Source organism: Ostrinia nubilalis, chromosome 6 (assembly GCF_963855985.1).
Source record: "Ostrinia nubilalis chromosome 6, ilOstNubi1.1, whole genome shotgun sequence".
Lineage (NCBI taxonomy): Eukaryota > Metazoa > Arthropoda > Insecta > Lepidoptera > Crambidae > Ostrinia > Ostrinia nubilalis.
In genome coordinates, this window is record NC_087093.1 from 458244 (window position 1) to 470621 (window position 12378).

Consider the following 12378-nt stretch of genomic DNA (forward strand, 5'->3'; position numbering starts at 1 on the left):
ATGAAGGATTTGGTCTCTTGCCAGCCAGATCCCATTCTGCTTTGCCAGAAATAGGCGGCAATCTTAAAGACCTGCGCAGACAGGGGCTGTTCTAGCGGCACTTTTTTTCCCTCAATATCAGTTAAACTGTAAATAACGCACACAGACAACTAAAAACCAGACCCAAAAACGGCGCTTAACTAAATTACAACAAATCAATGCACGCTGTGTACGTGAAGTCCGCAGAAAGTTATTAGCGGACAATTTTGTCACGATTCAGGGATTCTCCTTTATGGACAAGACTCATAACCTCGTCTGCGCCAGCCTTAGGCTGCGTTTCCACCAGAGATGTGAGAGGATGCGTAGCGAGGGATGTGTTCGCAAAGAACCAATAGAATCGCTTCATTTACTTCGCCTCGGTAAAAGAAGCGATTCTATTGGTTGTTTTGGTGGAAACGCAGCCTTAAACGTGCACTCACATTGTAGGTGTTAATGTAGTGTTGCTCCCGACTCTTGCGCTGCACAGCCATGGGCTTGGTGAGGTCTCGGAAGGTCTCGGGCGCGGTCAGGTCCAGCACGCGGCTGGTGTAGTCGGCCAGCACGAAGGGTAAGACGGGGTACTGCATGAGGTCGTTGTAGGAGCGGCCGGCGAGCCCGTTGAGCCGCATCAGGTACTCCCAGTTGGTGATGCTGCCGTTGCGCCACTGGTTCATGGCTTCGGCTAGCGTGTCTTCTTCTTGCCTGCGATAAAGGAATCTTATCACCAAAGGCAGAAAGTAGCATTGCATTGGACAGATATATTTGCGCGGATGGAGCAAGAGACGTCTACCCACAAGGTGGACGAATTCGAATTCAATAATTTATTTGCTAGAATACACAATCACAGACAGATGATCTCTTAAATTTTAAGGCGTTGGATTCTACCTGCTATGAACCGGTCAATCTGCAAATAACTGGGTAGATATCTCGGTGATGAAATAGAAATTTTATTCCATCAAACAGATAATAAAAAAAAACATTGAGCACGTATTTTGTTCTTTTTTTTTCCACTCAAATATTTATGGTGGAACATAAAACGGATAAAAAAAAATTAAGTTGAAATGATGCGTGACGTCATGCCTTTGTAGATTTTTTACTGAGAAGTGACGTCACGCGACATTTCAAGTCAATGTCGGACGGACTTAAAACTTTGTCACCTAGCCTATTTGGGGGAGGGCCATGTTCAGCGTGGTTTTCTGTTTCTGAAATGACGACTAACAAGATATCTTAGAGCGGCATTACACGGACCGCTTGAAGCAGTCAGGGTCAACAACTTCAAGCCGTCGACTGCACAGTGAACTGCAGAGTTCTATGAACGCACATACACGAAGCGCTCGAGCAGTTGCAACTGATTCGGGCGGTCGATAGCTTGAAGCTGTCGACCCTGACTGCTTCAAGCGGTCCGTGTATTGCCGGCCTTAGGTAGTTATAGTAAAAACGTACTTGTTCGGCAAGTGGCAGTTCTTCAGCGCCTTGAGGAAGTTGGCGCGCTCAGCCTCCGAGTCGAAGGCCAGCAGTTGCGCGTGTCCGGACGACAGGAACAAAAATATCAAAATCTTTTTGGTTGTTATAAGAAAGAACATACTTGTTCGGCAAGTGGCAGTTCTTCAGCGCCTTGAGGAAGTTGGCGCGCTCAGCCTCCGAGTCGAAGGCCAGCAGTTGCGCGTGTCCGGACGACAGGAACAAAAATATCAAAATCTTTTTGGTTGTTATATGAAAGAACATACTTGTTCGGCAAGTGGCAGTTCTTCAGCGCCTTGAGGAAGTTGGCGCGCTCAGCCTCCGAGTCGAAGGCCAGCAGCTGGGCGTGCCCGGACGACAGGAACAGCTCGACGGCGCGCTCCTGCAGGCACCAGCGCCGCGTGCCCACCGCCGTCACGCTGCTCAGCGACCAGCACTGCGCGCGCCCGGCCGCCCACGGCTCCCAGCTCTCGTCGTCCGAGCCGCTGTCTTCGGGCACGAAGTGGATGGATCTTGGATAAGAATAAACCATATTTCAACGATGACGTAACATACGTAGCGGATCTGAGGTGCACTTGCTGTATTCTGTCAAACGCCTAAGTATAGATGACCCACGCTGAACTGTCCCACCAAACTCAATGACAGGGGTGCGCTACCATCGTTCAACTATATGGTTTCCATCATGGCAAAAATCGGAACCAGCGATCCGGTATTGACGGTTGCGCCCCGCTGTCAATGTCGTGGATAGAACAGTTCCGTATATTGGAAGTATAAACAGATTTTATCGTAAGTTTTGAACTGTCAAATGAATATAATTGCTTTACAAAATTGCACCTCTGACTGCACCAGGCAGTCTTCCAAAAAAAAAAAAGGAGATGGCAGGAGATCGTGCGGAGAGTATCTGCCTCTACAATAAACGTAGACGCCTCAATATAACCAACCACTACTATTCAGCTAAGAAGAAGAAAGTATGTAACGACATTTTTGAGAGGGTAGATTTTAAGTTGGAACGCCATATACTTGTTCAGTTGCAGCTGTTGACAAGCTTATGAGGTTATGATCTTGCAAATGCTCGTGTCAATTGAACATACGTGCAATGACGTCTTAATGATACGTTACGCCAGCCCGTCGCGCTCCGTCGCTAACGCTGTTGCCGACAGTACGTGCGATGACGTCATAGTGCTGGTGCCCTTACCTGTCCGTGAGCAGCAGCTCGCCGCAGGTCTCGCTGTCGTGCGTGACGTGCGTGACGCGCGCCATGCACGCCACGCACTCGTTGAGCTGCAGCCGCGCCGCCAGCCCGTCGCGCTCCGTCGCGCTGCGGCCCAGCACGCTACGCAGCGGTGGCGGTCGCTTGGCAAGATCTATGGTTGACAAAAAAGTTACATTTTGATATTATACGAAATCGATCATTGTTTATTTATTTGATCGCCAACAAGGTTACACTGTGGCGTTCACAAATGTTATAATTTTCCGTGAAAATCTTACATCAATTTCCAGTGGCAAAAATTACGGATCTCTTGAAAAAAAGATTCTTCTGAAAAAAACTTTCATAATGGGCATACATTGGGGGCGGTTACAGATGTTTAGTTGCAAGTATTGTATTGTCTTTTCGATTTCAATTTTAAATTTACGTAAAACTAATTTTTAAATGCTATTTGTATAAGCTATACGTGCTCACCTGGCTTGTACTGCTGCGCCGGCTGCAGGAAGCGCTTGTGGATGCGCAGGTGCGCGCGGCGCAGGCGCACGCGCACGCGGCCCGGGCCCTCCGTCGGGTCCAGCTGCCACGACGCCGGCCAGCTGCGCGCCTCGTGGAACACCGCTGTCAAGGACAGGAATTAAAAACAAATTCAAAAACAAAAAATAAAGATGTCCGACTTTCGAACAAACGCAATACGGCTTTTAATTTTTGCTCTCTTCGCAACAAATTATCAAGGGAGAACTGTGGGAGAACACGGCAAATATTTTATGTACATGTTACGGGAGTTACTTGTAAGATTTTATTAGATTGAATCAGAAATGAGGAAAAATGGACCGGCGACCTAATAAAGGTAGCAGGAAGGCGCTGGATGGAAATCATTGGGGGATGCCTACGTTGCTCAGCAGTAGATGTCCTGTGGCTGAAATGGTGATATCATGAACAAGCTTAATAGCAAGTCATCTAACTTCTAACGCTCGTAACTCAGTTCAGACTGAGTTTAGAGGCATACAAGTCATAATAAGTTTGGTTTATTACATTATTTTGTAATAAAAAAACAAGGTTTGGTCGATGACCGCGCGAAAAAAAAGACGCCACCTTCCATACAAAATCTGGCATTGCCATTTGATGTTATAACGTAAAACGTGTTATAACTCGTACCCCGGTCGTGCGTGTAGTCGCGCACGAGGCGCGCCCAGCGCGTGGCGGCGGCGTGGCGCGCGGCGTGGCGCCGGCGTAGGTGCTGCATGAAGCCCTTGCGCTCGGCGTTCTGCGCCTCCACCGCCGCGCGCGTCACCGCCATCGCGCCCTCTGCCAGCCGCGCGCATACTGCCTGCTTGCGGAACACAGCCCTGCGGACAACCACAATCAATGACAGTCAATAATTAAAAACAATCTTTACAGGCTGTCTATACATGTATAAGAATAAGAAAATCTTTATTTAACACAAAAAGAAAAAGTAAAAAACAGAACAAAGGGACTTAAAACTATCCACGCATATTTTTGTGCCAAAAAGGCGCCCGCTCAGCATTAATCGAGCCACGCATGCCCCGACGCTGGTTTTCAGCGGGCGTCATGTCTCTCATTTACCCAATGAACTTTTGTACTTTATTGAGATAAGATTAAAGCAACAATTTGAGCATCACAAATCAATGAAAAAAAGAATGAATGTTCATGAATCCGTTACAATGGCTGCACGACAGACTGTGCCAGCTTGTTAACTTCCGTCTGCGTTCCCGCCGTAACATGTCAGGTTATTTGACGTCACAGTTAGGCCACGCCTTCTTAAACTTATTCCTGTCTTGTACAGCCGTGTCTCACCTGGCGATGGCGGGTTGCTGGCGGGCGCGCGCGGCGGCCCAGCGCGCCAGGTCACGCGCCAGCAGCGCCGCGCCCTCGGCCGCCAGCGAGTCGCTGCTGAGGCGCGCCGGCAGCGCCGCCTGCGTGCTCACCGCCCAGCCGCGCGCCCAGTCCGTGATGGCCAGCTCCACGCCCGGCGTGCCCGCCTCGGCTTGCAGGTGCTGGTTCTGCAGGATCAACAGCAGGTACACCGCCAGCTGCGAACAGAGTGAGCCCATGTCAGTGTTGCGACCGCTCGTCATCTTGTTACTTTTTTTTCTTCTTCTTTCACGGTCCGTCACCTGACTCTTTGGCCGCGTTCATATTTATTTATTTATTTATTTATTAGGTCTACCAACATTGTTACATTACAACAAGTACACTTAAAAATTACAATTATGAACAAAGTTACAATGCAACAACAATTATAGGCTGACACAACATGCAATATAGATTCAATGCAGTTTGTTCCGAACCGTTCCATGCACACAAAAAAAAAACACTTAATCGTATCAATAATAGTAGAATTTTGATTTAAACATGACTTATCTTATAAGTAGGTACCTACTTACTTACTACAAATGCAAAATAAGTTTCATTTACTAAAAAAAAAAAAGAAACAAAAAACGGTTACCATAGCTCAATCTGACACAAACAGTTGAGACGCCACAAAGGAGTATAGTTTCCTTTTATACTGTGTTTGGGAGTAGTGCAGGAGATCACTTTCAGTACATATTATATTTTTAATGTGAATTTTTAATTTATTTTTGACATGTTTACTTGAAATTAATTGTTTTGTTTTATCGTAGATTTTTATTCTTATTATAATTATTATTTTATAGTGAATATAATTTTTTTTTTCTTGACATGTTTATTTGAAATTTATTATTTTATTGTGAATTTAATTTTTTTTTCTTGACATGTTTATTTGAAATTAGTAATTGTATTGTTTTTCGTTAATTTTATTGTAATTGTAATTTTATTTTAATGTGAATGTTAATTTTTTTTTTTTTAATTTATTACATTCTTTTTGCCCCTGCGTACAAGGCACCCACTGAAAACCAGTGTCTTGGCACTTGGCAGTAAAATGTCAACTGTCAAGATGATACTGAGTGGGTAACCTCTTTGGCAACATTTCTTTTTTCTCTTTTCTCTTCATTGTCTTTGTACTTTTTTTATAATTGTATTTTTATATTGTACTTTTGTTTTTTATAGTTGTCAAATAAATAATTTTTCTTTCTTTCATCTTCCGCCCGCACCTGCCTGCTGGCGCCGGGCTCCTGCGGCGTGAGCGCCTGCAGCCCCACCACACCGCCTCCTGCAGCGCGGCCGGGGCTCCAGCTGCAGGTCACACGCACCTGCCTGCTGGCGCCGGGCTCCTGCGGCGTGAGCGCCTGCAGCGCCTGCGGGCTGGCGCGGTAGAGGCGGCGCAGCAGGCGCGGCTGCAGCTCGCGCGCGCCCGAGGCCGGCGCGCCGCCCCACCACACCGCCTCCTGCAGCGCGGCCGGGGCTCCAGCTGCAGGTCACACGCACCTGCCTGCTGGCGCCGGGCTCCTGCGGCGTGAGCGCCTGCAGCGCCTGCGGGCTGGCGCGGTAGAGGCGGCGCAGCAGGCGCGGCTGCAGCTCGCGCGCGCCCGAGGCCGGCGCGCCGCCCCACCACACCGCCTCCTGCAGCGCGGCCGGGGCTCCAGCTGCAGGTCACACGCACCTGCCTGCTGGCGCCGGGCTCCTGCGGCGTGAGCGCCTGCAGCGCCTGCGGGCTGGCGCGGTAGAGGCGGCGCAGCAGGCGCGGCTGCAGCTCGCGCGCGCCCGAGGCCGGCGCGCCGCCCCACCACACCGCCTCCTGCAGCGCGGCCGGGGCTCCAGCTGCAGGTCACACGCACCTGCCTGCTGGCGCCGGGCTCCTGCGGCGTGAGCGCCTGCAGCGCCTGCGGGCTGGCGCGGTAGAGGCGGCGCAGCAGGCGCGGCTGCAGCTCGCGCGCGCCCGAGGCCGGCGCGCCGCCCCACCACACCGCCTCCTGCAGCGCGGCCGGGGCTCCAGCTGCAGGTCACACGCACCTGCCTGCTGGCGCCGGGCTCCTGCGGCGTGAGCGCCTGCAGCGCCTGCGGGCTGGCGCGGTAGAGGCGGCGCAGCAGGCGCGGCTGCAGCTCGCGCGCGCCCGAGGCCGGCGCGCCGCCCCACCACACCGCCTCCTGCAGCGCGGCCGGGGCTCCAGCTGCAGGTCACACGCACCTGCCTGCTGGCGCCGGGCTCCTGCGGCGTGAGCGCCTGCAGCGCCTGCGGGCTGGCGCGGTAGAGGCGGCGCAGCAGGCGCGGCTGCAGCTCGCGCGCGCCCGAGGCCGGCGCGCCGCCCCACCACACCGCCTCCTGCAGCGCGGCCGGGGCTCCAGCTGCAGGTCACACGCACCTGCCTGCTGGCGCCGGGCTCCTGCGGCGTGAGCGCCTGCAGCGCCTGCGGGCTGGCGCGGTAGAGGCGGCGCAGCAGGCGCGGCTGCAGCTCGCGCGCGCCCGAGGCCGGCGCGCCGCCCCACCACACCGCCTCCTGCAGCGCGGCCGGGGCTCCAGCTGCAGGTCACACGCACCTGCCTGCTGGCGCCGGGCTCCTGCGGCGTGAGCGCCTGCAGCGCCTGCGGGCTGGCGCGGTAGAGGCGGCGCAGCAGGCGCGGCTGCAGCTCGCGCGCGCCCGAGGCCGGCGCGCCGCCCCACCACACCGCCTCCTGCAGCGCGGCCGGGGCTCCAGCTGCAGGTCACACGCACCTGCCTGCTGGCGCCGGGCTCCTGCGGCGTGAGCGCCTGCAGCGCCTGCGGGCTGGCGCGGTAGAGGCGGCGCAGCAGGCGCGGCTGCAGCTCGCGCGCGCCCGAGGCCGGCGCGCCGCCCCACCACACCGCCTCCTGCAGCGCGGCCGGGGCTCCAGCTGCAGGTCACACGCACCTGCCTGCTGGCGCCGGGCTCCTGCGGCGTGAGCGCCTGCAGCGCCTGCGGGCTGGCGCGGTAGAGGCGGCGCAGCAGGCGCGGCTGCAGCTCGCGCGCGCCCGAGGCCGGCGCGCCGCCCCACCACACCGCCTCCTGCAGCAGCGCCGCCCACTCCGCGCCGCCGCCGGACCACCAGCGCGCGCGGGTGCCGCTCGATGATCCGCTCACAGCTGCAACAATAAAGTGAAGGTATTAAAGCACGGTCTGTGAACACGTAGAATTTAGTCCAATGACCCCAAGCTACCCATCCTTATCGCTCGCGCGTAATTATATTGCTGTAGACGGGCACCCGCAGTGAGTGTGCGAGCGTGGCAGCAACATAATTACGAGCGATAAGGATGGGTAGCTTGGGGTCATTGGACAAAATTCTACGTGCTCGCAGACCAGACTATAGATAAGGCTGCGCAGGAGTTGCAGCAATGAAAACTGTCACGTGTTAAAGAACCGAGATAGTACGTTACCTATGAGCAGCGTGGCGAGCAGGCGGTCGTAGAGGGCCGCGTGGGCGGGCGGCAGCGGGTCGCGCGGCGAGTGCGACTGCAGGAAGGCCAGCGCCCGCGTCACCGTCGCCACGTGCCGCGCCGCTAACTCCGCGCGGTCCACGCGCGCCTCGCCGCCCACCGACATCGCCGATGACAGCACTGCACAAAAGTTATCATTAGCGGACGTACTACACTAAAAATTGGCCAAGTGCGCGTCGTGACACGCGCAGTGTAGGGTTCCGTAGTTGTCCGTCGTTACCACAATTAACGTTAACTTTAATAATTTGCAAACAGATCCCTAAATGGAAAAATAGTCTTATAAAACCCCTACGCCATTTTAAAAGACCTATCCAACGATACCCCACACGATGGGGTAGAAGATGAAAAAAAAATTCATCCCCACTTTACATGTTTTATTTTACCGTTTTGTCGGCGTGATTAATATACATATCTCCACAATTACAGCTCCCTAGTGCCAATAGTTTCCAAGCAAAACCTCGGACAGACAGACTATCAGTATCGAAACTATAAGGGTTCTTTGTCAGGACCACGGAACCGTAAAAGCGGTAACTTAGGAGCGTGACTGAAGTAGGGGCGAAACCTAGCACGAATTTGTCGGCGAGTTATCTTCTCAGGGCCTATGCAAATTGCATAATGCAATCAATATTGTTGCGTGGCTTTTCGCTTGGAAAAGGATTACGCTCATATTATGTAAAACGATGAAATTGTAAATAAGCAAAGATACCCGTGCGGGGTGTGACAGCTTACCCGTGCTGAAGTAGGTGGCGTACTTGTTGTGCGGCGCGGCGTCGGCCAGGCGCTCCTCCAGCTGAGCTAACTGCGCGTTGAACAGCGCCACCTGCGCCGAGCGGCACGCGATGCGGACCGCTTCGTCGCTCTCAGTCTGCTCCACGAACGTCAGCTGGTAGTGGATGTCGCATATCGTCTGTGGAGGCAAAGAGAGGTAAATGAATTTGCTGTGTGGATAAAATTCATACCATTACAACTTCTCTGTGTAACACAGTATCTACAGCTTGACCACCAATAAAAACCGCCGCCCCGGGAGAGCGGGGGGACTGTCCGACAAGTCGCTCGCGTAATAATACCCTTTTCCTGATTTCATGGATTTTTTTGGCTTCAGTGTCGTGTATACTACCACCCCTGAAAATGGCTTTATTTTACAAAACCACACCCTGTATTTGCAGCCCTCCAGTGCTAAGAGGATGACGGTGTCAATAACCAGGTGACCGGTGTGGACCAAATTTCCAGGTGTTCGGTACCTGCATGCCGTGCGGAGCGGCGAGCGCCTTGAGCGCGACGGCCTCGAGCAGGTCGTGCAGGTCCTGCTGCAGCAGCGAGCGGCCCTCGCGCCACCAGCTCCGCTCCAGTACCTGCATGCCGTGCGGAGCGGCGAGCGCCTTGAGCGCGACGGCCTCGAGCAGGTCGTGCAGGTCCTGCTGCAGCAGCGAGCGGCCCTCGCGCCACCAGCTCCGCTCCAGTACCTGCATGCCGTGCGGAGCGGCGAGCGCCTTGAGCGCGACGGCCTCGAGCAGGTCGTGCAGGTCCTGCTGCAGCAGCGAGCGGCCCTCGCGCCACCAGCTCCGCTCCAGTACCTGCATGCCGTGCGGAGCGGCGAGCGCCTTGAGCGCGACGGCCTCGAGCAGGTCGTGCAGGTCCTGCTGCAGCAGCGAGCGGCCCTCGCGCGCGCCCAGCGCCCCCGCGCCGCGCACCGCGCGCACCACCACCTCCGCCAGACACACCTCGCCCAGGGCTCGCAGCGACGACTGTAAACGACAATAACACGTCACACTCGACCACAAGAGATGTGCTCCAGCCGCAGCATGTGTACTGACCACGTGCACGAGGCGCACGAGCAGGCGCGCCACGTTGTGCGCGAGCGGCACGCAGCGCAGGCAGCACGGCAGCAGCGCCAGCAGCGGCGCCGCGCGCCACGTCCACTCGTCGCGCGCCTCCACCCAGATGTCTTCCTGCAGGCACAACCATTGCTCATAAGAAACAACTATGTCTACTAGGAAAATTTTATGAAAACATGAAATGTGTGCACTAGTAGATACTCAAATAAGGAGTCAAAGTTACTTACGTCCAGCTGATCTTCAAGAGGAACATCGCACTTTGTAAGTAGAGCAGCACAAGCTTCCGCCAGCTCCCACGTGCCTTCGTACAACGATATCTGCATAAAGGTACATCAAAATAAAATAATTAGTAATCAAATCACGATATCTACGTGTCGCGGCGCTGAAGCGCGGCAGTAGTGAGCTGTAGCCTCAGAGCAATGATTGCCTAGTTGACTAGGTCTCAGACACTATAGTCTGGTCTGTGAGCACGTAAAATTTTATCCAATGACCCCAAGCTACCCATCCTTATCGTTCGCGCGTAATTATGTTGCTATCGCGCTCGCACACTCACTGCGGGCGCCCGTCGCACAGTCGCGACAGCAATATAATTACGCGCGAGCGATAAGGATGGGTAGCTTGGGGTCATTGGACAAAATTCTACGTGCTCACAGACCGGGCTTTAGATATGGGGTGTTTGGTAGCAACAAAAGGCCGCAGGGGCAGTGATGCCGAGTGCCGAGCAGGAAACGCAGTCGAATGTTTGACGCAAAGATAGATAGTGATGTTCCCGAGTCTGGTTCCCGTCACGTACCTGGTTGGCGAGGTGCAGCAGGTAGTGCTGGTGGCGCAGCTTGCGCGCGAGGTCGGGCGGGTCGCGGCGCTGCAGCGCGGCCAGCACGCGCACGAGCGCGGCGCGCACGCTGCCGCTGCGGTGGTTGGCCAGCACGATCAGGCTCTCCACCGACACGGCGCCGCACAGCGCCTGCACGGCCAGGATACGAGATATTGATAACACTATTTTTTACAATTTTTCGTCTTGGACTAATTTAGCCTTCTTCTGACACGTGCGATAACTGTGCGGTTTCAGGGTGGTTTTCATTGATGAGGCACTGACCGTAACCGTGCGGTTATAATTTGAACAATATGTATGAGAACCACGAATCAGGCTTTAAGTCTCAATCCGACTTCAATCCGCAAGTAAGTGTAAAGGTCTCTACCCATTACACCGTATCATACCATGACCGTGTTAGGAACGTGTCAGGCACGAAAAGCAACACGATACGCTGTACTATGCCCACTGAACGGATCGAAAATATTTTCGCCGACATTTGTTGACGCTACGTGCATGGCACGCGACGGTGTTGGTCGGTGACGGAACGGTCTACTGGGAAGTGTCATACTTTTCAATACAAATAATATTTATTTGCCTGACACGTTCCTAGCACGGTCATAGTATGATACAGTGTAGTGGGTAGAGACCTTAAATGATATTAAACTGTCACATCGAATCACATCGAGGGCAAATATTAGGGTGGACGAATTAAGTAAGCAGTACAGTAGGCCTAAGATGTGCGCCGCGATAAGCGGTTATCACGCCATTTTTTCGATTTTCAACCGACTTCAAAAAAGGAGGAGGTTCTCAATTCGACCCGTATGTTTTTTTTTTTTCTATGTTTGTTACGCGATAACTCCGCCAATTATGAACCGATTTGAACAAATCTTTTTTCGGCGTATAGGTAATACCTCAAGGGTGGTCCCATTTAAATTTAATAATAGAAAAAACAACCCCCAAGGGTGGAAAATTGGGGATGAACTTTTTTATACGCAATATCTCCGCCGATTATAAATCAATTTGAACGATTATTTTTTTGTTGAATAGGTATTATCAAAAGGGTGGTTTCATGCGAATTTGAAGAAAATATTTCATCCCCAAGGGTGGAAAATTGGAGATGAACTTTTTTATACGCAATATTTTTAATTTTTAGTTTTTTTTTGTGTTCACGCATTTGAAGTCGGTTTTATTTTTTTAAAAAGTTAATTATGCCCATAAATTTTGACGTCGATAAAAGTTATCACGGCGCGCATCTTAGGCGTAGGTCAATTAAAGTGTCGTCACCTGCGCGAGCTGGTCGTCGGGCAGCACGGCCACGGCGTCGCGCAGCAGCAGCAGCAGCCCCTCGCACGCCGTCCAGCCGGGCTCCGCCCCTGCGCGCAGCCGCCGCTATAGCACGCGCACACTGTCACTTATGCCTTACGCTACGCCCGCTTATACCACCATGCAGGTAGGATTTCAAAATTTATGCTTGTCGAAGGAGAACACGACAGTCGGACAGTCCGTTTCAGCTCATAATGACAACATCTCAAAATGACAACCGGGACGCAAAATGTCCACTTCTCGAAATGACAACTTCTTAAAATGTCAACTTCTCATATTGTCTATTTCTCACAATGACAAGTTCGCATTTGGTCAACTTCGCATAATGTCAACTACTTGTTGATATCTCATTTTCATTATTTCTAGTTCTAATTCGTCTAGAGTTGTCATT

The 12378-nt window shown here is 53.0% G+C and overlaps 1 protein-coding gene across 1 annotated transcript in view; it reads right to left on the reverse strand.

Moving 5' to 3' along the window:
- The window catches only part of LOC135072773 (uncharacterized), a 72524-nt gene that overhangs the window by 11422 nt on the left and 48724 nt on the right, over nt 1–12378 (reverse strand). The window contains exons 32-49 of the mRNA XM_063966810.1: nt 11949–12053; nt 10644–10814; nt 10078–10167; nt 9830–9964; nt 9257–9760; nt 8745–8922; nt 7956–8135; nt 7323–7664; nt 6973–7260; nt 6623–6910; nt 6273–6560; nt 6053–6210; nt 5882–6012; nt 3842–4032; nt 3161–3304; nt 2675–2843; nt 1746–1991; nt 459–720 (exon numbers count right to left, since the gene is read on the reverse strand). Coding sequence (XP_063822880.1) covers nt 459–720; nt 1746–1991; nt 2675–2843; nt 3161–3304; nt 3842–4032; nt 5882–6012; nt 6053–6210; nt 6273–6560; nt 6623–6910; nt 6973–7260; nt 7323–7664; nt 7956–8135; nt 8745–8922; nt 9257–9760; nt 9830–9964; nt 10078–10167; nt 10644–10814; nt 11949–12053 — 3870 coding nt within the window. The remainder of the gene's footprint in view (nt 1–458; nt 721–1745; nt 1992–2674; nt 2844–3160; nt 3305–3841; nt 4033–5881; nt 6013–6052; nt 6211–6272; nt 6561–6622; nt 6911–6972; nt 7261–7322; nt 7665–7955; nt 8136–8744; nt 8923–9256; nt 9761–9829; nt 9965–10077; nt 10168–10643; nt 10815–11948; nt 12054–12378) is intronic.